Source organism: Plutella xylostella, chromosome 19 (genome assembly GCF_932276165.1).
Source record: "Plutella xylostella chromosome 19, ilPluXylo3.1, whole genome shotgun sequence".
Classification (NCBI taxonomy): Eukaryota; Metazoa; Arthropoda; class Insecta; order Lepidoptera; family Plutellidae; genus Plutella; species Plutella xylostella.
Window position 1 is genome coordinate 2,874,310 of NC_063999.1, and position 27,599 is coordinate 2,901,908.

Below are 27,599 nucleotides of genomic sequence, written 5' to 3' on the forward strand. Positions count from 1 at the left end.
TATATTTTTATGATTTATTACGGTAGCAAATAGTAACTCTGCTTTTAGTAAGGAGTTTTCGAACAGCCCCATTTATGTCAAAGAAATAGACATGTTGCCATAAAAAATAATGTTTTCCCCTACTCAACATGGGTTTCTATGTAGGATGCCATTGGTAGATTCCCCGTCTGTTAAGTAAGTTAGCCAATAGAAAGATGTATGGGCCCATTTATCCAATCAAATCGTAGCAAACAAGAAAAACGTCAACATTTTATGATCTGTCAGTGTCATAATGTCAATAACCATAAAAACCGAAGGTCGCGTAACATGATAACAAATCTGAATTAAATCCGCGCATTTAATTCATAAAATACCGTAGAAATGGCTGAACCGTACGAAACAGTGAAATTGAATTATACCATTCACAAGTTTTCAAGTTACTCGGCTGATTATATCCCAGAGTAAGTACTATATTTATAATAGCACCCTCTCCTACCCTGGCACTCCTGGGGAGGGCCGGTGTTAGTATTTGCGGTGTATGATGTTATTTTCCTTTCAAATGAGGCTTTAATCATATTTTACGCATATTCCCATCAGAAATCTAAGCTTACAGGTAGTGCAGTTAGTTAAATTGCTAAAACAAATCTATCTAAGTATTCCTATAAATGCCTGCTCCATCTGGTTGCTTAGAATTTTCAGTTGTAATTTTAATACACGATGAAGTACCTAGAGATAGACTCACTATAATATTACCTATAAAATGAAACCAAAATGAAGATCTTATGAGAAGCACACTTGGCTACATTAGAGTCAATACAAAATTTGTACTGATATCAGCATTGGACTTATTGTCCCATTGGATTCATATTTTGTTAGCATTGGTCACACACTGTAAGTCATAGAGAGCCGAGCAGAGCCGACGACCGCTGGAGTACAAAGGTTCTGGAGTGGAGACCCCGTGTCAAACGGCGTGTCGGTCGCCCCCCAACCCGTTGGTCTGATGATCTGCGGAAGGTAGCGGGAAGCCACTGGATGCAGATGGCGGGTGACCGTTTGGGGTGGCGATCATTAGGAGAGGGCTATGTCCAACAGTGGACTACAGAAGGCTGAGAGAGAGAGTCACACACAGTTGACACAGTTACATAGCATTTAAAACAATTATTAAACTATCATCCAAATTTTACAGAAATATATCAGTGAATAACCCGACGGACCAGCTGTCACGATGGTTCACAGACAGCAACACCCCCTCCCAGTACATCATGCTGAAGCTCACAAGCCCAGCCGTCGTGGAGACCATCATGTTCGGAAAGTACATGAAGGCCCATGTCAGCGACCTGAAGAGATTCAAGGTGCTTGGAGGCACTGATGACAGAAACATGTCAGAATTACTATCAGCGTGAGTAATTGTGATTCATTATGTTGCTATTGTTAGTTTAAAATGTTTGAAGTCATTACTTATTCTTATGACAAAGAATCTATAAGAAGATATAAATACAAAAGTGTGTTTGATTGGTTGTCCTTTCTTCATATCACACAAAAATACCTTGAAAGTGACTATAATCTAAGAAATTCTTAAGGGAAAACCTTTTTAAGTGTATGCTAACACACCTTTATGACTTAATTATTTAATACCTTGGCTGTAAAGTAATTAATTACCTGCAATTAAAACCAAAAGCATACACTTTGTCACATAAGTTACACAAATTACTATGTAGTATAAGTTATTTCAAATTTAATCTTTTTATAAACATATTTTTTTTAAATCAAATACTTCATCTGTACTTTTTTTGTAGTGGTTTGAAGAATGACAGTGCTCCAGAGACATTCCACCTCAGACACAGGACTCGAGAGGGTCTGTACTTGCCAGTAACATACATAAAGATACTGCCGCTGCAGTCTTGGGGACCTGCTTACAATTTCACCATATGGTATGTGGAACTGCATGGGAAGAACCATCCGGAACTGATCAAATATGCAATGGATACTATTAGTTTGGTAAGTAGAAAACAAGTCTATGAAATAACATAAAAATATTGAACTATCGTTGCCATCGACACGACAAGAAGAAGAAGAATTGAACTATGTACCTATGTACTAGAAATAATAAATATGTAAAGCACCTCAGTACTTGCTCTTCAGTATTATGTTGACTAAACACAGATTTTAAAAATACATATTTTACACTTACACAATGCAAATGCACTTTTATGTGCAATAGTGATACCTAAGATTAATATTTTGAATGCTATATAGGTTTGGGTAACCAAACCTTTATTTAAGAGTACACACTTCACATTTTTATACAATATAAATGCACATTTATGTGCTTTTTCCACAAAATTAATATTTTAAATTTATTTTAACACACACCACATAATGAGGCCTTTGTCCATCAGTGAAAAACACAAGTCCCTAGCTACCTACTTTTAAACACACATAACACAATTTCAAATTACAAAACAATATAAAACTTTCCAGCGCAAAGAAGAAGAAGCAGTAAGAATACTCCTCAAGCACCTGCGCCGGCGCCGCTACAAGGACGCGTTCGAGGCGCTGTCGCGCGAGAGCGGAGTCCGGCTCGAAGGACCAACTCAGGCCAAACTGTGGAACGCACTCGTAGAGAATGGAGACTATGAACTCACTGAGAAGATACTTGATGATGCTATAGCTGGTAAGCAATGGGCCATTGAAATGGTTACATACAGTTAATATATATATTTATAATAATTCACACTATGGCTGAAACGATTGACACTCTGTGTTTGGCATACAGTGTACCTAATTTATTCCTCCTTGCTTTGCTCGTTGTAGCACTTCTTTTAAAGGTTTTGATACAACATGTTTAAGAATTATTTATACATAAAAAAATAAAATAAAAAACGGCAACTTTCGACAAGATTATACATTATTAAATAGCCCCTTGCGGCCGAGTATAGACACTTTCTATATAAATGAATTGAGATATACTTGTAAATCCGCAGCCGGGGAGCTAGACTGGTATGTCTCCTGGCAGCCATACTCTCCTCGCTGGAAGCTTCTCTCCCCCTGTAGTGCCGCCGTGGAGGAGCGCCTGTGCTGGTCGCCGCCGCCGCAGCCGGCGAGACGAGCGCTCATGAATACTACGAATACGGACCCACGGCCGGATTGTAACGTGAGTTGTTGTTCTGAGGTTTAATGTTAGGACCATAGAGAATTTCATTAGTCGCCAGTCGAGTTGGCGAGAGGCGTGCTCATGTACACTACAAACACGGACCCACGGCCGGATTGTAACGTGAGTGCTTGTTCTGAGGTCCCTGTAGTGAGGCCGTGGAGGAGCGCCTGTGTTGGTCGCCGCCGCCGCAGCCGGCCCGCCGCGCGCTCATGAACACTACGAATACGGACCCGAGGCCGGATTGTAACGTGAGTTGTTGTTCTGAGGTCCCTGTAGTGTGGCTGTGGAGGAGCGCCTGTGCTGGTCGCCGCCGCCGCAGCCGGCCCGGCGCGCGCTCATGAACACTACGAATACGGACCCACGACCGGATTGTAATGTGAGTTATACTTATTTATTTATTTATTTATTTATTGTTCCACCAACAGAATAACACACATGCAATTTATTAAAAACTAAGACACAAAAAGGTTCTCGTGTGCATCCCTATTACAGGCGGAAGCAACATTCATTGAACTGCTAAATACTTAATAGTTGGCATGCAATATTATACAGAATTAATATTAAAAGAATTTAAAAACATTCATACATCATAAATTACATTAGCTTATAATTTTATATAAATTTCATTAAAAAATGTATTTATACTATATACTAGGCTATAGCATAAAATAAAAACAAATAATTAATTAAAACTAAAATCAATATTATTAATTCATTTTTACCAAATGGTTCAGTGCTGTACTTTTGAAAATTGCTAGAGAGTAAATGTCAATAGTTTCAGCGTTGGCATGTATCTCTTCATTCATTTGGTTATACGCGGATAGCATCCTAAATAAGGGAGAGTTATTTCCGGTGTTTGTCCTGAAGGTTGGAATATGGAAGGTGCGGGTATGAGGCAGTCTACGATTAGATCTGGGCACCGCTAGGGATATTCTGTTCAATGCTTCCGGACAAAATGAAACCCCGTGGACGAGCTTCCATAGGAAAATTAATTCCATACTTCTGAGGTTCAGTGGAAGGGCCATAGATAAATTAATTCTTGTTCTCTGCTGGCCGCCAGTCGAGTCGGAGAGAGGCGCGCCCGTGAACACTACGAACACGGACCCACGGCCGGATTGTAACGTGAGTGGTTGTTCTGAGGTCCCAGTAGTGGGGCCGTGGAGGAGCGGCTGTGCTGGTCGCCGCCGCCGCAGCCGGCCCGGCGCGCGCTCATGAACACTACGAATACGGACCCACGGCCGGATTGTAACGTGAGTTGTTGTTCTGAGGTTTAATGTTAGGACCATAGAGAATTTCATTAGTCGCCAGTCGAGTTAGCGAGAGGCGTGCTAATGAAGACTACCAACACGGACCCGAGGCCGGATTGTAATGTGAGTGCTTGTTATGAGGTTTAATGTTAGAACCATAGAGATTTTCTCTGCTGGCCGCCGGTCGAGTCGGCGAGAGACGCGTTAATGGTGTTCAATATAAACCCACGGCCGGATTGTAATGTGAGCCACATTCAAAAGGCCTAGTGGCGGCTGCAACATTCATTTGTACACTGAAAAATAAACGCAAATTTGTATAGCGCCACCTAGCGGTACATAAACGCTGTAACATTCACAAGACCCTTTGAGTTTTAGTGTAGTCGTCAATTGTTAATGACTTAAGTTGTGTCGCCGTACGCCAAAAGTTGTCTAAAAATAAAAAATCGCTTACTTATTTATTATGATTTGGTAAAAAAAGTTATTGTATTCCATTTTATTTTAGTGTATAAATAAATAAAGAAAAAATAATTTTATCTGAATACAAACATCTGTTTAACAGGGCGAGGTGACGCCATCATCCGTGGTGGATGCCTACGACGAGAGTGACCCGCTGAAGCCCGGCAGCGGCGGCGACCGGCCCGGCCCGCGCGGCGGGCACCAGCTCGTCGTCGACCCGGACACTGGTGAGATATACTCAATATGTAACTCAGTAGAACATTTCCTAGCTTCTTCTTAAGGTATCGACGCCAAACCGGCACTAACGATAGTGTACCGTTGCTAAAGATTATGAGCTTCTCCCGCATAAACGCGATCACGATGTGAGGTGCTCCATCGTTTGTGGAGTAACTCCCATTTTGTGAATCCGAGAATCCTTGCTCTTAATCTCCGTAAACGGCCCGAGGCCGCTAGAGCGGTCGATAGTTAATTATAGTGCATGGAGTGACGGATGCCTGACTCAATACACATCTTCATCATCCGTGGTGGATGTCTATGAAGAGAGTGACCCGCTGAAGCCCGGCAGCGGCGGCGACCGGCCCGGCCCGCGCGGCGGCCACCAGCTCGTCGTGGACCCGGACACTGGTGAGATATACCTATACCTGCTCAATATTAGGTAACTCCATGGAACATCTCCTATTTTTTTCTTAGGGTATCGACGACAAACCGACACTAACGATAGTGTACCGTTGCTAAAGATTATGAGCTTCTCCCGCATAAACGCGGGCACGATGTGAGGTGCTCCATCGTTTTTGGAGAACAACGCAAAAAACGCACATTTTGTTACCAAGAATCCATGCGCTGAATTTCCGTAGACGGCCAGAGGCCGCTATGGCGGTCGGTAATTAATCATATTGCATGGAGTGACGGAGGCCTGACTCAATGCATACCGGAATCGTCCGTGGTGGATGCGTATGACGAGAGCGACCCGCTGAAGCCCGGCAGCGGCGGCGACCGGCCCGGCCCGCGCGGCGGCCACCAGCTCGTCGTGGACCCGGACACTGGTGAGATATACCTATACCTACTCAATATTATATAACTCCATGGAACATTTCCTATTTTTTTCTTAGGGTATCGACGACAAACCGACACTAACGATACTGTGTCGTCGCTAAGGGTTATGAGCTCCTCCCGCATAAACGCGGGCACGATGTGAAGTGCCCCATCGTTTTTGGAGAACAACGCAGAAAACGCACATTTTGTGATTCCGAGAATCCGTGCTCTTAATTTTCGTAAACAGCCCGAGGCCGCTCGTCGTGGACCCGGACACTGGTGAGATATGACCACATAGTATCATGACGATGGCATTTTTGAAATGGACTTTCTATATCCAAATATAATCTTGAATCATGAAAATTATAAAATAATCTGAAAATATTGGTAATGTTGCTGCAAAAGACCGGCAGCGGCTGAGCGGCATAGCACCAATGATTTTGGCACATTTTAGCCACATTTAGTGTTTAGCCTTTAAAGAGACTTCAAAACTGTTTACTGCTTCTTGACCCTTTACTGTTTTCCCATATTATGACTGACACAATGACGTAGTCTCCGCTTCGTCTCCCTCAACGGAGCCTTACTTTACTAACCTTACTTTTATATTTTTCCCAGGCAACCTATACCTATTCGGCGGGTGGAACGGCACATCAGACCTGGACGACCTGTGGTGCTACGAGCCTGAGCGCGCGCAGTGGTCCCTGCGTTGTGCGCACAGCGGCGCGGTGGGCGGGCCGGCGCCTCGGTCGTGCCACAAGATGGCGCTGCACCCCAGTCGCGGGGTTTTGTACACGCTGGGGCGGTATCTGGATAATGCGATGAGGGTTCCGGAGAATATGAAGGTAAGCTATGGCAATTTATCCGTAATTTAACAAATAATTACGATAGGAGCAAGATAATTTACTAGCTAGACGATTTATGGTCATACAATTTATGCCGTCACGCTTTTTACAAACTCAATACCAAAAAGAAGATACATGCGTGTATAGATGCACAATAGCACAGCGGCGCGGTGGGCGGGCCGGCGCCGCGGTCGTGCCACAAGATGGCGCTGCATCCGAGTCGCGGGTTTTGTACACGCTAGGGCGGTATCTGGATAATGCCATGAGGGTGCCAGAGAATATGAAGGTTCGTTATCCGTAATGTAAAAACACCGATCTTCTTGTTTCTGACTCCCGTTCCCGCAAACTTCTCTCAATAGTCGATTCTGTCAATTTAAAAGTCTTGCCGTTAATAGCTACCCATCACTCTAACACCTCAGACACGTTAATCGACTTAATCCTCTCTTCCGACGACTCTCTTATTGCCACTCATGGCCAGCATCTCGCCCCCGGATTTTCTAGGCATGACCTCATTTTTTGTTCATACAAAATACGTATCCCAAAAGCGAAACCAGTGGTCTTACTCCAAAGGAGTTTTGCGAAGATGGATGTGGAGAAGCTTAGGCTCGATGCGTCGCTGGTACAATGGAGTGACATGCAAGACCTACCCAGCGTCGACGACAAGGTTGCATTCTTATGCTCTAACATACTCCATATTTTCGACAAGCACGCCCCGGTCCGACCTGTAAAATTGAAACACCGACCTACGCCTTGGCTCACCGACACTGTCCGCAAGGCTATGGCTCATCGAGACCGTCTTTTTCGTCGATTCAAAAGACATCGGACCGATGAAAATTGGTCCGTCTGTAAAGCTGCAAGGAATCGGTGTAACAAGCTATGTAGGAACGCTAAACGCCGATATATTCTTGAACAAATTGAACTTTCTTCTCCTGCAGGGATTTGGAAATTCCTCAGGACTCTTGGCGTGGGAAAACCTCCTAGTCAAGATGTTCAAATACCGTTTGATATTAATGACCTCAACCTCCACTTTACCTCAGTTCCTTCACTGGATCCTCTTACCAAGGGAGTGTCATTAAATATTATCAGGAATACTATAATTCCCACGCCAGACATCGATGCCTTTGAATTTTCACCAGCTTCGCGGGACGAGATCAAAAAGATTATTCTGTCACTGAAATCCAAAGCCGTCGGTCATGATAATATAGGGCGTATTATGGTCACAACACTTCTTGACATCCTTCTCCCTGCAATAACCCACATAGTCAACCATTCCCTTTCCACAGGACAATTTCCTAACCTTTGGCTTAAAGCTTACGTCCTTCCTCTCCCTAAAGTTCCAGCCCCCTCCGCTCCCAACGAGTATCGTCCTATTTCCATATTACCCTTCCTGTCCAAAATACTTGAATCTGTCGTACATCGCCAAATGACCACATTTCTGACCAAAAGCCGTCTCCTCAATCGTTTCCAGTCTGGGTTTCGTTCGGGACACAGTACGACCACGGCTTTGCTTAAAGTGACAGAAGATATCAGATGTGCCATGGAGGATCGGCGGGTGACAGTTCTGGTGTTGGTCGACTTCAGTAATGCGTTTAACGCAGTCGACCACGACCTGTTACTTGCCGTACTCGAATGCCACAAGATCTCCGTACCTGCTGTTAGCTGGTTCTCCTCTTATCTTCGAGGCCGCCAGCAGGCAATTCGTAACGGTCCTTCTGTTGTATCAGACTGGGCTGACTTGACTGCTGGTGTACCTCAAGGCGGCATTCTCTCCCCCTTACTTTTTTCAACTTTTATAAATTTCGTTACCTCTAACCTTCATTGCTCCTACCACTTGTATGCTGATGACTTGCAGATTTACAGCCATGTTAAAATTGACGATCTGGATGCTGGCATTGCGGCGGTGAACGGTGATCTCGCTGAGATACTAAGGTGGTCGCAGTATTTTGGCATTTCCGTCAACCCCAAAAAGTGCCAGTCAATAATTGTAGGAAGTTCAAGACTACTATCCTGTCTGAACTACACCACTGTTCCACCAGTTCAATTTGACGGTCGTGTGATACCATTTTCTCCAACTGTCAATGATCTTGGTCTGATCATTGATGAACACCTAAGTTGGGGGCCACAGCTGGACAAAGTGTCGCGCAAAGTCTACGCTTCTCTCCACTCTTTGCTTCGCCTCAAAAATTTCCTACCACAACACACCAAACTAGCCTTAGTAAACTCTCTGCTTCTACCTATCTTAGACTATGCGGATGTGTGTTACTTGGATCTGACCGAAGTGCTACTCAATAAGCTTGAACGCTTATTGAATACCTGTATCCGTTTCGTTTTTGGGCTACGTAAATATTGATCACGTTTCTCAGTACCGTTCACAGCTAAAATGGCTCCCCATTCGTGATCGTAGGAATCTTCGTATCCTATGTCTCCTTTTCTCCGTTCTCCACGAGCCAAATACTCCTCCCTACCTTAAATCCATGTTCAATTTTCTTTCTGACACTCACACACGTCATCTCCGTTCCTCCCATAATAATCTTTTAGCACTCCCCTCTTTCCATTCTGGTTTTATGTCTAACTCCTTCGCTGTCACCGCCGTTCGCCTATGGAATAATCTTCCCGAGAACATTAGAAAAGCCCCTTCTCGCAATATCTTCAAGCGATTAACCCGCGCCCATTATCTGAGCAACTTAAATAGATAGCATTTTTCGTGTACCTGTCTAGATATTATATTATTATTATGTATTAATATATATTATATTATTTTCATTCTATACCTATTATAGTTATGTATCCTTTATATAAATTTATATAAGTATTGTAATGTATTTTTATTATATATATTTAGATAATTATTAAGTGACGTTTTTAGTTCTTTCATTTTTATTTTTTTTTTTGCACATCTTTGTACCAGTTTTCCTGTACCTTCTGTAGGTTGGCTGGTAGAAAATGCTCTTAGCATTAAGCCCACCTTTTGTGCATTTATTATATATTTGTGCAATAAAGAATTAAATAAATAAATAAATAAAAAGTCACGAGAAACGCGACTATTTTTTATTGGCAGTTTGCGCAAGATGCTTGCAGAGCGGTAAAGAAGCGGTAGAAAAAAAAATGCTTTATTATTGACGCATAATGGCCCACCTAAGAGGCTAAATGCGGAAAATCAGCTGGCCATTATAGATAGATAGGTGGTTTCTAAAAATTATTGCGGTGAGATCACTCTGGGTGAGTTTAAGACACCCTGTGGTGCTACGAGCCTGACCGCGCGCAGTGGTCCCTGCGTTGTGCGCACAGCGGCGCGGTGGGCGGGCCGGCGCCTCGGGCGTGCCACAAGATGGCGCTGCATCCGAGTCGCGGGGTTCTGTACACGCTGGGGCGGTATCTGGATAATGCCATGAGAGTTCCGGAGAATATGAAGGTAAGCTAACGCAATTTATTCGTAATTTAACAAAAATTTGAGGCCATCCGAAGCGGGACTAACAAGCTATACAGTTCAAAAAGCCTGAAGGCCCGATTGACGGGAACTAATTTACATTTAAATTGAGAATAAATAGGTCGAACAATACCATCACGCTTTTAAAAGCAAACCTACAAGAAAATAGGTACATGCGTGAATAGATTCACAATATCATAGCGGCGCGGTGGGCGGGCCGGGGCGCCGCGGTCGTGCCACAAGATGGCGCTGCACCCCAGTCGGGGCACGCTGTATACCCTAGGGCGGTATCTGGATAATGCTATGAGGGTTCCGGAGAATATGAAGGTAAGCTAAGGCAATTTATCCGTAATGTAACAAAAACTTAAAACCACTCGAAGCGGGACTAACAAACTATACAGCTCAAACAGCCATTTTAGCTTGAAGGCCCGTTAGAATGGAGCTAATTTACATTTAAATCGTCAATAAATAGATCCAACAACACTAATAAAGTCACGCTTACTAAAGTCACGGCGCTGCACCCCAGTCGCGGGACTCTGTATACTCTAGGGCGGTATCTGGATAGTGCGATGAGGGTTCCAGAGAATATGAAGGTTCGTTATCGGCAATTTAACAAAAATTAAAATTCGCGTTTCTATTGTTTATTGGCAGTTTGCGCATATATGCTTGCAGAGCGCCAAAAAAGTTGTAGAAAAAAATGATCGCTTTAGCGCGAGATTTAGCAGTAGCCATTTTTAAAAACCTGGGGCGTTGATAGAAGCATAAGTCCAACAACTAATATCGTGACGCATTTTTTCAGTTTCGAAGCTAGCGCAATTAAAAAATTGCGTCTAACTCAAGCGTAGAAGTACGTTGACTAAAAATGATTTTTTTTTCTTTAATTCAATAACAACAACCTTCTCCTTACCATTGCAGAGTGACCTCTACTCGTACAGCATAGAGTCCAACACTTGGCAGCTGGTGTGTGAAGACACGGCGGCAGTAGGCGGCCCGCGCCTCGTGTTCGACCATCAGATGTGTATTGATGCGGATTCTAACACCATCTATGTGTTTGGAGGGAGAGTGCTGCCTTCTAACACGTGAGTTTATTACTAGCTTTTGACCGTGAGCTTCATCTGTCATTTAAATGTTCCCCTGGGAATTTAGCGATAAAATATATCATATTTCCTTCTCCGACATTTTGGTGAGACCTTAAGATGCTTCCAGAGGCGTTAATGGGAAGTTTTACACCGTTCCAGAATTCAAAACTAAGCCCGAATTTTTACGAGGAAAAGTGTTCATCGCTGGCCGTCTGTATTGCGTGTTTGACGCAATAGACAGGCATATATATCAGATTTGACACATATTGTAAGCCTATTTTCCACTGTGTAGTGGGTGGTGAAATTACAATGAGGTGGAAAATAAAAATATCAGAATGTTGTACAATTATTAATATTTATTATATAGAAATTATATAAGAGTGGAGAAACCAAAGTTCCACCACTGCGTTTCACGCCACAGGGGTAGAAGGATGGTATTAACCACAGAGAAACTCTTATACTACTTAAATGAGACCAGGGATTAAGTCCTTATAATTGTCTGGTTGAAGTACACAAGGTATTGCAAGGAAATTATATAAGAGTGGAGAAACCAAGGTTCCACCGCTGCGTTTCACGCCACAGGGGTAGAAGGATGGTATTAACCACAGAGGAACTTCTATATTACTTCAATGGGATAGCAGTTTAACGTTAAGGCCCCGTAACCGAAGGACGTTGATAGCCTAGCGCCTACAAAAGGTTCAAAGTGCAATTTAGATACTACTGCCCGTTCTAACGGGGCTCCCTATGAAGAAAAAATAATAAAATAAAGGTTTTAACCCGCTAGAGTCCACCCGGGTTCTGCCTTTGCAATCCTACATTCAGCAGCGGCGTTAGAAGGCTGATGCCGCTGAAGATTAATAGAAATCCTAAGGAAATTCCTCAGTATCCGCTCAACGAACATACAACGGCCAACCTGGACTGTCGGACGGGGCCAGGACAGGAGCTCCGGACGGCTTGTGGCTCGCTGACGGCTCTGGTCACCAACGACACCTTCTGGAATCGCGAGAAACAGCCTTGGGTCAAGGATGGGTCGGTAAGGACAGCGAAGGCCTAGCTAACATGTCTCAAGTGACGTGTCTTGAATGGCCCCTGGGTATTTCTAACCTAAAACCTACGGTCAATCACTAATCAAACGATTATGGGAAGGTTAGATCTCGTCTCAAAGGCGGTAGCTTTGCTGTTTAAACGTGACACTTGCAAAATAACCTAATCGACACGTGGAAGGTCATGGCGCTTACCTTGGGGTTGGGTCAGGTGACACGCGTCTGGCAATCGCACGCTTCACCGGGCAGGATTGAAATTGCTGTAAAATAAATACGCGGGGTTAGACGTTGCTACGTGTAGAAATAAAGATAAGGCAGATGGCTTTCGAAATCCAAAGTCATCGGAAATCGAATAACAACGAAATGCTAGTTTACTCACTCGGCAATTCAGGTTAGGTACACATGGTGTGATGCTGCGTGGGTGTCTGTGGCACGTATCTGGTAACTGCAAAGAAACAACTTAGTCAGAATCTATCTCGTAGACCAATCAGATAACCTGAACCCACGATCGAAATACTCACCAGGAAATATGAAGCAAGGAACTTGGTACCAATACGGCCTGCGCCACGCGGGCGGGAAGAAAAATCTAACCACACATTCACTCGAGACCTTCTGACAGAGAATGGTTTGCCTCCTTGCCAGTTCCGAAAAAAGCCGTCACCGGGGATGTCAGCTCATCGTCACAAAACTACTCTGTGGCTAGTCAGCACGATCATTGTTCTGAGCGTCATGTCGCCACTGACCACTGTCCGATGACGATCTGGCACGAGTTTTCTCAAAGGACCACAGACAACAACCGAAAATCTATCCTGTGTGTCGAATTTGACAGCTGATACTTGACAAGACTAACAAAGTAAACAAACAAAATGTAAACAATAAACGAAATGTTAAGTTACAAAAATAATGGTGTTACAGTACCCCCGTCCCCACCAGAATTTTTCGAGGGTACGAGAAAAATTCAAAGATGGCCCTCCATCTTTAAATCCTAAACACCTAAAACAATCGGAATATGTGGGTCACTCATTTAAGAGAAACCTAAATCAAAGATAATAGCTGGAAAACCCAGTGAATATCAATAAGGTTAAGATCACTCACCGACTCAGTAGAGTCCCTAAGCAATGAGATAAACCCTGAAATAAATTAAATGGAAAATCCCACAAAAAAAAACTCCACGACGCAAAGTGAATGAGTCCTTAGCATTGTTGGCCTACTCAATAGAGTAAGTCAACACACACAAAGGTGGCCTACGAAACTATTCACTGACTTTGCAACACGACGACGCATAGTAAATGAGCCCTTGGCATTGCTGGCTTACTCAATAGAGTAAGTCAACACACACAAAGGTGGCCTACGGAACATCAATTCTACAGAGAATATCCCTGGCGTGACACTCTGTCTGGTTCCCATTGCTATCTTCAAGAATGTAGACAAATCCAGACACTTGTTGAACTACTGTATACCTCTCGTAATTCGGAGTCAAACTAGCAGTCAAGTACGACTTTGAATCCATGCTTCGACGAACCCTACTGAGTTGGCAATCCTGTGAGCGACGACCACGAACTACCAAACTGGCAGTAGCGTTATCAGCCGGTACACACTTCGAAGCACTCATCTCGTTGCATGAGTTCAAATGTCTAACCTCACTTGCATACGGTTCCCTGCTTTTAGAGACTCCTCTTTTATTGAGTAGGTTCAGAACATCAGGTGCGATATTAAAAGCACGCCAGAAATCTATACCTAACAGCAATTCTGAAGAAATATCAGGAACGACATAAAATTTCACGAAAGCCGTAACATCCTCTACAGTCACCGGTAAAATCTTAAAACCAGAAACCGGAGAATGTGATCCATTAGCCGTGATAATGGATTTCTCCTCAGCTGGATACAACGTACCACAACTGGAGAGGGATTGGGCCGCCTTTCCGCCAATGACCGAAACTGTAGAACCCGAATCCAACAACCCTCTGCAACGATGGTGGTAAATCGCGACATCTAAATAAGGTCGCAAGCCACTGTCCGCGTCTCCATCACCTGCCTCTTCACAGCGGCGGCGACGGCGGTGGCGGCGACGGCGACGACGACGACTACCACTGCCGGTGGATTTGGTTCCAGGCTGCTCGTTGTTCACGCTTACCCCAGCAACGGTTGGTCCAGCAGGATCTGGCTTTTGTTGTAGTTTCGGTGGCTCAGCGACTGACGGACCACACCGTGGACACGTGTGCAAGGTGGCACCCTTTAAACCACAAGAGTAACACAATTGGGTGGGTGGTGCACTACATTGCCAAAGGCCATGTCCAAGAACCCTGCAACGAACGCAAAATAAGTCCACCTCGGTGTTTACGGCGTTAACCGAAAGTCGGTTCCTAGCCTGATAGGCTAAGTCCGGCGCTACCGAATTCGCAGAAACTCGGGGCGGCTCCGCAAAAGAGTCTGCTCTGTATTTGGCGTACTCCAGCTGCCTACAGCGTTCCTTCAGCTCGTTCCAGTTCCCGACGTTTGTGAGAGCAAGCTGACTCGTGTAAAACGGTCTAAGGTTACCTTGTACTACCTCCAGCTGCTCTGACTCCGGTAACGGCACGCTGAGCCTAGAAAAATAATTCCGCATTGTGCTTAAGTACTTTATGATGGATTCATCAGCACCTTGTGTCCGCGACCGCACCTCCTGTAATAAACGTCGATTATAATCGAATGGCAGGAACTCTTCATACAAACGAGCCTTAACCTCTTTCCAACTCGAGACTTCCTCCTTGACACCCCGAAACCAAAACAAGGCATCACCGCTAAAAATTTCTGCGACGGAATTAAATAACGTCTCCTCAGAGATACCTCGAGAATTGCAAAGCTCCTCCAGTCGCTGCACGAATGCCTGTACACTATCACTGCCGTTAAAGACAAGGTTCAGTTTTTGGATCTGTGTGTGGTCCACCTTAGGACATGGCTCTATACACCCTACGACAGGGATATCCTGTTTCTTTTCCTGCTCCTGATAAGCTTTAGAAATGTACCTCAGTTCTCTGTCCCTAGATTCGAGTTGTAAGAGCAAGTCCCCGAGCATACAAGTCTCCTCCTTACTGACGGCATTTATACGACCTAAGCGGTGATATAAATGGTTAGCCAATGATTCGCAACGCTTGATGTGTTTTAACTGCAAATTTGGTTTTGAAAGTGAGCTCTGCAAGTCTTTAATTTTGTTTTTAACTTTTTCTAACTCTGAGGTAACATCTCCCTCAAAGTAAATAACCTCGTCCGAAGGCATCCGCGCAGCTAATTCTGTTAATTGTAATCTTAATTGGTCCGCAGTGGCCTCAGGTTTGACACCTCGGACTGTGGCCTCGTATGTCAATTCATCTTTTAATAAAAGGTTGAAACATATCGGACGTTCCCCCATGATGTTACAACAATATGGATCTAATCCCTAAGGTAGCACACGTTCAAATCAATTTGTGACCCCAGGCTGTATCAACGTTCAATGTAAAGGTCGAACAATAAACACCAATATAAAAATAAATGCTTTCCCATTAAAGTGTGTTTCAGTAAGTCTAAGTACAATATTAAACTTAAGTAAAGTTAAGTTATAATTGACAGTTAAATGGTTATGTAAAACACGCAACGTTCAATGTAAAAGCAGAACAATAGATAACAATATCTTCAAAATAAATGCTTCCTCCTTAAAGTATGTTTCAGTAAGTCCAGGTACAATATTAAACTTAAGTAAAGTTAAGTTATAACTGACAGTTAAATGATGTGTAACACAATATATTAACTCATAAAAGGTTGACCTTGTAAAAAATTTGGTTATTTTTATAAAAAATTGATAAAACAAAACTGTAATTATTAAAAGTTGAGTGTTTAAGTTAAACAGACAATAACAATGTCTCAGCAAAATTGCTTAAAAACAATCACCAACTGTTCAATATTTAATTGTTCAATAATTAACTAAATAAAATTCCAGCAGAAGGTTTTCCTTTGAATAACGTTTGGAATAAGAAATTATACAAATTTAACGCAATCTCAACAAAAAATAAGGCATGTTAAGTCAATAAAATAAAATGTCTGAAATAAGAGGTTAAAAATTTTAACACAATATCCACACAAAAAAATATAGCCTTATTAAGTTAATAAATTAAAAAAAGGAAACCTTCTGCAGTGATTCTCTGTCAGCAAGTCACGATGACACACGCAAAACACACACAAGAAATTATAATACTAATTAATTTCTAATTACCCCCCCGGGTGGACTCAGGCCTGTCTAAGCGATAGATTAGACTATAAGCTAACGGATTAAACTCTGCTCGGGCGCCAAATGTAAGCCTATTTTCCACTGTGTAGTGGGTGGTGAAATTACAATGAGGTGGAAAATAAAAATATCAGAATGTTGTACAATTATTAATATTTATTATATAGAAATTATATAAGAGTGGAGAAACCAAAGTTCCACCACTGCGTTTCACGCCACAGGGGTAGAAGGATGGTATTAACCACAGAGAAACTCTTATACTACTTAAATGAGACCAGGGATTAAGTCCTTATAATTGTCTGGTTGAAGTACACAAGGTATTGCAAGGAAATTATATAAGAGTGGAGAAACCAAGGTTCCACCGCTGCGTTTCACGCCACAGGGGTAGAAGGATGGTATTAACCACAGAGGAACTTCTATATTACTTCAATGGGATAGCAGTTTAACGTTAAGGCCCCGTAACCGAAGGACGTTGATAGCCTAGCGCCTACAAAAGGTTCAAAGTGCAATTTAGATACTACTGCCCGTTCTAACGGGGCTCCCTATGAAGAAAAAATAATAAAATAAAGGTTTTAACCCGCTAGAGTCCACCCGGGTTCTGCCTTTGCAATCCTACATTCAGCAGCGGCGTTAGAAGGCTGATGCCGCTGAAGATTAATAGAAATCCTAAGGAAATTCCTCAGTATCCGCTCAACGAACATACAACGGCCAACCTGGACTGTCGGACGGGGCCAGGACAGGAGCTCCGGACGGCTTGTGGCTCGCTGACGGCTCTGGTCACCAACGACACCTTCTGGAATCGCGAGAAACAGCCTTGGGTCAAGGATGGGTCGGTAAGGACAGCGAAGGCCTAGCTAACATGTCTCAAGTGACGTGTCTTGAATGGCCCCTGGGTATTTCTAACCTAAAACCTACGGTCAATCACTAATCAAACGATTATGGGAAGGTTAGATCTCGTCTCAAAGGCGGTAGCTTTGCTGTTTAAACGTGACACTTGCAAAATAACCTAATCGACACGTGGAAGGTCATGGCGCTTACCTTGGGGTTGGGTCAGGTGACACGCGTCTGGCAATCGCACGCTTCACCGGGCAGGATTGAAATTGCTGTAAAATAAATACGCGGGGTTAGACGTTGCTACGTGTAGAAATAAAGATAAGGCAGATGGCTTTCGAAATCCAAAGTCATCGGAAATCGAATAACAACGAAATGCTAGTTTACTCACTCGGCAATTCAGGTTAGGTACACATGGTGTGATGCTGCGTGGGTGTCTGTGGCACGTATCTGGTAACTGCAAAGAAACAACTTAGTCAGAATCTATCTCGTAGACCAATCAGATAACCTGAACCCACGATCGAAATACTCACCAGGAAATATGAAGCAAGGAACTTGGTACCAATACGGCCTGCGCCACGCGGGCGGGAAGAAAAATCTAACCACACATTCACTCGAGACCTTCTGACAGAGAATGGTTTGCCTCCTTGCCAGTTCCGAAAAAAGCCGTCACCGGGGATGTCAGCTCATCGTCACAAAACTACTCTGTGGCTAGTCAGCACGATCATTGTTCTGAGCGTCATGTCGCCACTGACCACTGTCCGATGACGATCTGGCACGAGTTTTCTCAAAGGACCACAGACAACAACCGAAAATCTATCCTGTGTGTCGAATTTGACAGCTGATACTTGACAAGACTAACAAAGTAAACAAACAAAATGTAAACAATAAACGAAATGTTAAGTTACAAAAATAATGGTGTTACAATATCACCCGCGCTTCATACCTAACGTGACCATTTATTTTTTTTGTCAGAGCGGGACACTTGCGGTTGGACAACATTTAATTTTTTTTCACCCTATATTTTTTTAGCTATACGGAAAGTTTATTTATAAAAAATTAGAGGACCCGTTTTTTTATATAATTATAGTTTTATTTTTGCAGATTATTTTTAACTTTAAAATTAATTTTGTAACCGGAACAGACGTCACATATTTTTTTTATTTTTATTTTGGTACTTTGCCTTAGTTACGAAAAAAATTGTAAATGACACTGACAAGTGGCATAAACTTTGTTCATTTATCGTAAACAATGAAATCAGGCCTAGTTTGACCTGTTCAGATCATTAACACCAACACCCCTGTTACATTATAACAAGGAATTAGTACACATCTGTCAAGAATTCAATAGGTATGGAAATTTTATTTTAAACAATGTAACAGGGATGTTAATGATCTAACAGTTTATTGTGAAACTTGCCCTTAGCCAACCAACAAACAAAAACAACACTTCACGATAAAAATGAAAAAGTCAACGTCAATAAAAAAATAGAGTGAAAAATTTTAGTATTTTTTTAAACCTATAGATAGGTTTTGATCATCAAAACAAAATACATTGCATCTGATTCATGAAGTCATCAGCACTTTTTTACTATTTTATGAATTTCTCGAAAATAATACATAGGTAATTAAAACATATGTTATTGTGGCCTTTAGAGTTAAATCTCGAATTGGTTTTCGATTTATAGCAGCTTGAGTTTTTTGAAATGTTGTCCAAAACTGATTGGTATCGGCCGCATCCCGCGCACGTCTAGGTAGGAATAGCTAGATTAGCTAGCTACACTCGAAACCAAATAGTGCGATTGCCGCGCTCCTGGAAGATCCATTCCACTCTCTCTTCTGTACGCCGCGCCGTCATCGTCATCGTCACTACGCGTTGCGAGACTTGCAACTCGAGTGCAAAATGTAGGTAATTTAAATTCTCGTTTGGTCAAAGCGGGACATTTTTGCCCTCGCTGGGGACAGCGGGACGGACAGCTTGAAAGCGGGACTGTCCCGCCCAAAGCGGGACGTATGGTCACCTTATTCATACCGGCACCTACTCCTTTTGTGATTTCTGCGCATTCATCCTGTGTCATGAGATCTTCGTATAAATACAATCTTATTGTTTCCAGTGACGAAGCAGCCTGCCCCCAATACTCGGGTCTCTACGCGTACTACATAGACACAGACACGTGGGAGCTGTTGCTAGACGAGCAGGACTCGCGGGGGTCGCTGCGGCCGCGCGTGGGCCACTCCATGCTGTTCCATCCGGTGAGGGTTCCATACTGTCCTCAGTACTGGGGTCTGTACAAGTAGTACATAGACACAGACACGTGGGAGCTGTTGCTAGACGAGCAGGACTCGCGGGGGTCGCTGCGGCCGCGCGTGGGCCACTCCATGCTGTTCCATCCGGTGAGGGTTCCATACTGTCCTCAGTACTGGGGTCTGTACAAGTAGTACATAGACACAGACACGTGGGAGCTGTTGCTAGACGAGCAGGACTCGCGGGGGTCGCTGCGGCCGCGCGTGGGCCACTCCATGCTGTTCCATCCGGTGAGGGTTCCATACTGTCCTCAGTACTGGGGTCTGTACAAGTAGTACATAGACACAGACACGTGGGAGCTGTTGCTAATTTATAGTTGTATGTAAAGTCTTTGTTTGATGACGACTTTGTTGAGAGAAAAGAATAAATGGTAATGTCTAATGTCTGCTCTTATCTAGTCTGAGTTTGTTACAATTTACATCTGCCCGGGACGAAAAGGAAACTTCTGTACAATCCCACCCGTTTGCCATCACTTTAACCCGCCAGTGCTCGCGTCAAATTTTGTAACACAAACAGTCGCATGTGGGTCTTTTAGACCCGAAAGTAAATTGCTCTATTTTCTCGAAACAAAAGAAAATTTAGATATTATTGTACATTAAACGTAAGGTTAGTAATAAAACCATAATAATATCAACATTATTTATGAATTTATGCATAAAAATATATGTTTTGACAGTCTCAAAAGTAGTATGCTTCATGTTCTTATTTATCTACATAAGAACATAAATTACAGCTTATTTTTATTAATTATATATTTATCAATAAAAAAACCTTATTTTTATATAAACGAATAACCATTCTTCTAATTAACAAAAAATAAATTAACTTTTTATATAAAAAAATATTTAACAATCAGCCTACAAAGTTAACATAAATTCACATATAAAATTACTTCTTCGTTGTATTGATTAAGTATATAATTAGGTATTTTCTTCGGTATTTTCACATATTCGGATTACAATTAATGCATAAAAATGCAGTGTGATCTCTACAACGATCGTCTAAACGGTTACGTGACATTTCCGAAAAGAAAAAATAATAAATTAAAAAAAATATCAAAAAAATAATACTGACACAAACCGTCGCTCTTGGGTCGAAAAGACCCATACTCACTTTGAATGTCCGTCCTGTCCAAGTGCCGCGGGCAATCTGGCCGGGGCGGGGAGTGCGGCTAGCCTATATGGTAACTTAAAGGTACTAAGCACGCCAGTTAGTTATATCGATTATTTTAGAAGTTATCGAGGTATAAATAGAGTGCTGGGTCTTTTCGACCCACGCGCGACTATCCGCGGGTTAACCGTAACTACTCCACAGATACAAAGGCGTCTCTACATCTTCGCGGGACAACGGAACAAGGAACATCTGGTCGAGCTGTGGTGGTACGACGTCAACACAGGCATGTACAAAATATTAAACCTTTTTTCAGACCTTATCTAAAGCGGGGTTCACACTGACAGTTGAAAATTCAGAAATAAACTTCAGAAAAGTATTCTTGTCTCTTGGACTTCTACCAGTTTTATGCCCACTGAAATGTTATCGAAAACTTTCTGATTTTTTAAATTTTTGTTTGGCATATGATCTAGAACCCCTAAATGTAATTCCCCGGAACTGTATATAAAAACTACGCATCATAATAAAATTATCATTAATGTTCTACAGGTCAGACCGGCAAGCTGGGCTCGAGTGAGGCCCCCTGCCCCCCGCCCGCCGCCGGGTTCACGCAGCGAGCCACGCTCGACCCGCACTGCGACGACATGTTCGTACTCTCTGTGAGTACGTATAGTGCACGCGCATACAGAAACAGTGTCAATATGGCGACAGTGCCGCCCGCCGCCGGGTTCACGCAGCGAGCCACGCTCGACCCGCACTGCGACGACATGTTCGTACTCTCTGTGAGTACGTATAGTGCACGCGCATACAGAAACAGTGTCAATATGGCGACAGTGCCGCCCGCCGCCGGGTTCACGCAGCGAGCCACGCTCGACCCGCACTGCGACGACATGTTCGTACTCTCTGTGAGTACGTATAGTGCACGCGCATACAGAAACAGTGTCAATATGGCGACAGTGCCGCCCGCCGCCGGGTTCACGCAGCGAGCCACGCTCGACCCGCACTGCGACGACATGTTCGTACTCTCTGTGAGTACGTATAGTGCACACGCATACAGAAACAGTGTCAATATGGCGACAGTGCCGCCCGCCGCCGGGTTCACGCAGCGAGCCACGCTCGACCCGCACTGCGACGACATGTTCGTACTCTCTGTGAGTACGTATAGTGCACGCGCATACAGAAACAGTGTCAATATGGCGACAGTGCCGCCCGCCGCCGGGTTCACGCAGCGAGCCACGCTCGACCCGCACTGCGACATGTTCGTACTCTCTGTGAGTACGTATAGTGCACACGCATACAGAAACAGTGTCAATATGGCGACAGTGCCGCCCGCCGCCGGGTTCACGCAGCGAGCCACGCTCGACCCGCACTGCGACGACATGTTCGTACTCTCTGTGAGTACGTATAGTGCACGCGCATACAGAAACAGTGTCAATATGGCGACAGTGCCGCCCGCCGCCGGGTTCACGCAGCGAGCCACGCTCGACCCGCACTGCGACGACATGTTCGTACTCTCTGTGAGTACGTATAGTGCACGCGCATACAGAAACAGTGTCAATATGGCGACAGTGCCGCCCGCCGCCGGGTTCACGCAGCGAGCCACGCTCGACCCGCACTGCGACGACATGTTCGTACTCTCTGTGAGTACGTATAGTGCACGCGCATACAGAAACAGTGTCAATATGGCGACAGTGCCGCCCGCCGCCGGGTTCACGCAGCGAGCCACGCTCGACCCGCACTGTGACGACATGTTCGTACTCTCTGTGAGTACGTATAATAGCCAGCCAATAATCATCCACGGCTGGACGTAGGCCTCTTCCAAGGAGTGCCACAACACTCGGTCCTTGGCCTTCCTCATCCAGCCACTACCGGCTATCCGCCTGAGGTCGTTGATCCGGTGGATATTGTACACGCGGATAAAGAATCAGTGTAAATATGATGGCTTTTGAATGTTTGATTGTTATTGTAGATTTTGTTCTTTTTCTGTTTCTTAGCGGACTTAGCGTATACAAATAAATTGGCACGTTACTCGACTCTATTATACTCCTACTACCTACGTACTCTCAGTTAGGTGTTAGCCGCCAGTTTCATAGTTTATCCTCCCGGGTAAATTGGCTATTCTACAACATTCTACCTACACCAGCCTACTTGAAACATAAGATAAACGTACGTGATAAACCATACAGCGCGGCTTTTCAAGCCGGATTCTGCACCCTTACAGAGTAACCCACAATTATCGTTTCTATGATGATGACCACTAACTAACATTACCTCTCCCCACAGGGCATGAGCAAAGAGAAGGACAAGCGAGTACACAACGCACTATGGGTGTTCTCGCTGCGGCGGCTGACGTGGTCGTGCCTGTACCGGAGCGAGCGCGCGCGCGCCCGCGAGCCGCGGCCCCGCTTCGCGCACCAACTGGTGCTGGATGTTAACAGGAAGGTACGAGATAGTTCTTATATTTGTCGCTAGGTGGCACTACTAGTAAGAAGGTACGAGCTAGTGTACAGCCGGTTAGATAGATGGCGCCACTTGAGATTTAATTAATGCACAACGTTGGTTGCATCAGTTGCGTGCTATAAGGTAGTTAAGTGTGTTGCTACTGTATATTTAGGTCTATGCTCTCGGCGCAGTAATTTGTGCTAGACGTCAATTAGAAGATACGTGATAGCTAGATAGTTAGATAGATGGCGCCAAAAAGTAACCTAGTATCAAATACATGCAAGATGTATGCAATTTGACTAATAACACAGAGACACTACAATCCAGAAGCGTTAGTAAAGTACAAGCGCGTACACAACGCACAATGGGTGTTCTCCCTGCGGCGGCTGACGTGGTCGTGCCTGTACCGGAGCGAGCGCGCGCGCGCCCGCGAGCCGCGGCCCCGCTTCGCGCACCAACTGGTGCTGGATGTCAACAGGAAGGTACGAGATAGTTCTTATATTTGTCGCTAGGTGGCACTACTAGTAGTGCTCAGCGTCGCCATGAAGATACTAGCTAGTGCGCGGGTGGTTAGATAGATGACGCCACTGCTTCAAGCACCAACTAGTGCTCGGCGTCGACAGGAAGGCACGAGCTACTGTGCGGGTTAGATAGATGGCGCCACTGGAAGTGGCAAAGCTTGTTTGCACGCTATAAGGACAAGAAGTTTTGAAATTGCCACTACGCGTTAGCTTTTAAAAACGAATAATACATGAGTATTGAAGAATAAAATTTATTGAAAATTTACGTTTTTATTTTGTTATTTCAGGTGCATTATTTGTTTGGAGGAAATCCTGGGAACGAGGGGGCGCCGCGCTTGCGACTGGATGACCTTTGGGCATTAGGTAAGTACGTAAAATATGAATGTGACTTAATTTCTAAAAAAAAAATGTCCTAATCATCAATATTATAAAAGCTAAAGTATCTGTGTCTGTCTGTTACTCTTTCACGCCAAAGCTACTAAACGAATTTGAATGAAATTTGGTATGCAGATGGTCTAGACCCTGAGAAAGAACATAGGCTACTTTTTTATCCCGAAATTCTCACGGGAAAACTTTTTAAGGCGAAGCGAAGCTGGCTGAACAGCTAGTAATCCCAAATTCTTTCTCCACAGAGCTAGTCCGTCCCTCCCTCGCATCAATAGCGGTCGCGATGCGTGTGTCGGTGCGCGAGGCGTGCTACCGCTCGCTGTGCGCCAGCCGCGACCCGCGCCGCGCCGCCCGCGCGCTGCCCTACCTGCGCCGCCGGCTGCACAGCGTGCTCGACCATAGCGATGAGAAACAGGTGTGTTACACTAGCTAGTCCCTCCCTGCCATCAATAGCGCGCGCGATAACGCGACCACGCGCGATAGAAGTACCTACTATAAGTACTAGACTAAATTAGGTACTAGAAAAAATAAGAGAGTTACTAATAACATTTCACGACGCCCGCCACCGGCGGGTCACCGGCGAAAGTAGTCGCTTGGCGATTATTAGATTTATTAGCAATATCTGTCCCAGCTGCACGGGTCGATCTATCGACGTAGATAAATGTTACTTTAACGTGATTTGGCATCAATTTTGAGTGAGTTGAATATCAATATCTTATCCTTATGACTTGTTTATCAATATCTAATAATATCGATGCCGATAGCGGACTCGTGCTCCTGCACCTGGGCAAAATCTCACCAATCACCAAAACACCAATAACCTAACCTTATCTTCCCACAGGTGCAGCACTTCCAGAAGCTGCCAACCCTTCTATTCGCGGGCCCACAGACGTCGGAGTTCAGTGCTCGTGCACTGTCCCCGGCGGCGGCGCGGCGCCTGGCGAGGCGCAAGGCAAGGACTGCCGGGGATAATGGGCTGGAGCTGTCCAGGTCTCTTGCTGCTGTGAGTTGTGTTTTACACCGATTTTTTATTAGATTCCTTGGTGATTTGGTAGCTAAAGGTATATATATAAGCAATCCACGTGAGTTAACTTAATGTTCAGAAGGCATTTTAAGGTGCCATTAGAGGTGGGATGTTTCAAAACAGCGCGATGCTATTGGTGCGTGGTATGCCGCTATTCATTCACTGCGGTAATGATACCCTTCTCTGAATCCTTTCATCATTCCTATCATACATGCTCAGGTAGCTGCCAGTTTGCACGCTACTCACAAAAAAACCTAAATATTTTTTCTTGGCACAATAACTTAATTTAATACTTTAATATCTATGTATTTCCCAGGTGCTAGGCGCAGACGACACGGTCCCTGAGCTGCCGGAGCCGTTTGAAGAGCTAGAAGAGCCCACCCCGGACACGTGGGACGTCGGCGACACGGGCAGCGACGACAGCGACGACGACACGGCCAGCTGCGCGCGCGCCGCCCGCGTCCAACTGTATGACAAGCTCTGCCAGTACTTCCGCCCGAGCGTGGTGCCGCCACAGGCTGATATTACTGACCTGGTCACGCTGTAAGCAGTTCTTTGTTGTTGTAAATGACTTGGTAAATAGGTGGCTAGGTGAGGAAGGCAGGGGATTTATGTGGTACGATGTTTTTGTGTTTATAGAAGGGGGCAATTACGGGCTGATGATGATGAAATTATAAGATTTGGAAGGATCTGAATAGGCATAAATGAAATGTCGGTACATACTGAATAGCTTCCATTACATCTCCTTTTTTGCTGCTACTACTACTTGCTAATACAATGGTGGTAATGTTGTTTCAATAATTCCTACCAAGCACGCATGGAATCGAGGCTCAATTTTGATATTTTTAACTTTGGTGAGGTAAGGAATTTGGTTAAATTCATGTAAGACATATTACAAATAATATTCTAAAGAAATTCTCAGATGACTCGAAAGCTAGTTTAAATGCTCAGTACTCACGAATGCTACGGCTACATGTTATGTAAGTTTTGTTTATACTTAAGACAAACAGTTGAACGATATGACAGCTTCTGTTTTATGACATGTTATTGATTTTAACTCAGGATGACAGTTGTGATTATATTTATTTATTCAGTGCACCTGTATTAGATTAATTTCTTATTAAAATTATTGTTTCGATTGATCTATACCTACGGGTCGCCTGTATACCGGATGCATAGTTTATTGATCGGCATTCAAGGATTACAATGTTCAGACTATGTGCCAACGGATCTTTGTACCTACATACATATATTTTTATTTGCATTGTTGACATTTAAATCAGAGGCTTGAATTGTACGAGTTTAGATTAAGTTTCTTCTGAAGATTTATTATGTTCGATCAATAATCTTCGCACTTTAAGGCCGTTTGTTCTCTTGCACTGAAATATTTAGGTAACTATGTCCCAACCCTGATTTCAATATCGTAATGGCCACTGCTGAATAGAAAGAGGCATTGACATGTGATCACAAAAGTCGTGAAAAAAATAAATTTTCTATGATTATCATTGGGTAGGGGACAAACGCCTTTACTATTTGACACAGTCTGTGATACATGACGTAAAGTCTATAGTGTTAGAAGTGAAGCCATGGTCGGCGTCATGCAGCGATAGGGGCTGTAGGAGATTCTTATATTGATTTATTGATAATGTGCGCAACATATAAGTTTACGTAGGTACCTATCTATGCCCTGTGCAAACACTTTGATCTTATGGTAATTATATAATTTTGTTTACGATTGTAGTTAACAGAACAGGTACGCAGATTATGTTGTTATTGTTAACGATATGTATAATTTTTTTGTGGCTATTAGTATCAAAGGGTATGCGCTAGAAGTGGGAATTTTACTCTTTATTTAGTCTCTACATCATGCTTATGCTAGAAATGAAGTCGGTTAAATTTAAATACTCTTTCTCGCATTTAAAGTAAAATTGTATTTAAAATTGGTTGTTATACTCATCACAATATAAGAAGTCCGTTTGGACAGCTGTCATTGTGACGCCATTAGGGATGTGACAAAACGAATCGTTAACCTGAAAATCCGATTCTCGAATCGAAAATCTGCTATATTTTGTAATGTGCTATATTTTGCTTTAAGAGGAAAGTTTAATGAAGGTAATGAGTCTGTTACTGTTTATGTAGTAAGAGAAATGTTGATATTTATAATTATGTATTGTATACTATATACTCCATATAACATTAATTTGAGTAATTTTTGCATTTTATCATCAATTGTGATGAATTGCATTTTATTACACGTAAGTTAGGAACTATAAATTGTTATGGTCGTATGCACCGATGATGTAAGTACCATTTTTTCTGAGAAACAAACCATTTTTTACTTAATATAAGAGATATATGACATTCTAAATAAGTTATTTATTTGCTTCTTTCACTCTATACTGTAAATACGTATATTTTTCTTTTAAGTTAAATTAAGTACTGTTTTTGTTTTATCTTTGTATTATGCATAAATAAATAAATACA

The 27,599-nt window shown here is 43.5% G+C and overlaps 1 protein-coding gene and 1 long non-coding RNA gene across 4 annotated transcripts; one reads left to right on the forward strand and one right to left on the reverse strand.

Moving 5' to 3' along the window:
- Nucleotides 1–246: 246 nt before the first annotated feature.
- Nucleotides 247–26,574, forward strand: LOC105391998 (muskelin). Its single transcript, XM_048627622.1, has 16 exons — nucleotides 247–440; nucleotides 1,166–1,378; nucleotides 1,776–1,977; nucleotides 2,461–2,653; nucleotides 2,964–3,133; nucleotides 4,940–5,063; nucleotides 6,484–6,710; nucleotides 11,053–11,216; nucleotides 19,441–19,579; nucleotides 20,946–21,027; nucleotides 21,291–21,400; nucleotides 23,025–23,183; nucleotides 23,992–24,067; nucleotides 24,337–24,506; nucleotides 24,933–25,094; nucleotides 25,432–26,574. Exons 1-16 carry the CDS (start codon nucleotides 361–363, stop codon nucleotides 25,660–25,662), a joined length of 2,502 nt encoding a protein of 833 aa, XP_048483579.1. The 5' UTR covers nucleotides 247–360; the 3' UTR covers nucleotides 25,663–26,574.
- On the reverse strand, nucleotides 11,553–18,150 carry LOC125489945. 3 transcript variants are annotated; one of them, XR_007267354.1, is made up of 6 exons: nucleotides 17,861–18,150; nucleotides 17,719–17,784; nucleotides 17,535–17,599; nucleotides 12,781–17,289; nucleotides 12,639–12,704; nucleotides 11,553–12,519 (listed from the first exon to the last, which is right to left on the reverse strand). It is a non-coding gene; the product is annotated as an uncharacterized LOC125489945 (long non-coding RNA). The 3 variants fall into 3 exon arrangements; XR_007267353.1 differs by having other exon boundaries at nucleotides 11,553–12,209; nucleotides 12,455–12,519; nucleotides 12,781–17,599; XR_007267352.1 differs by having other exon boundaries at nucleotides 12,781–17,599.
- Nucleotides 26,575–27,599: the final 1,025 nt, after the last annotated feature.

Bases quoted from the DNA above. Each gene is read 5' to 3' on its own strand.
- LOC105391998 (XM_048627622.1), top strand. From the start codon at position 361: ATGGCTGAACCGTACGAAACAGTGAAATTGAATTATACCATTCACAAG. The intron at 5,064-6,483 runs GTGAGATATACT...TATTTTTCCCAG, and splicing joins CGTCGTCGACCCGGACACTG to GCAACCTATACCTATTCGGC. The intron at 11,217-19,440 runs GTGAGTTTATTA...TATTGTTTCCAG, and splicing joins AGAGTGCTGCCTTCTAACAC to TGACGAAGCAGCCTGCCCCC.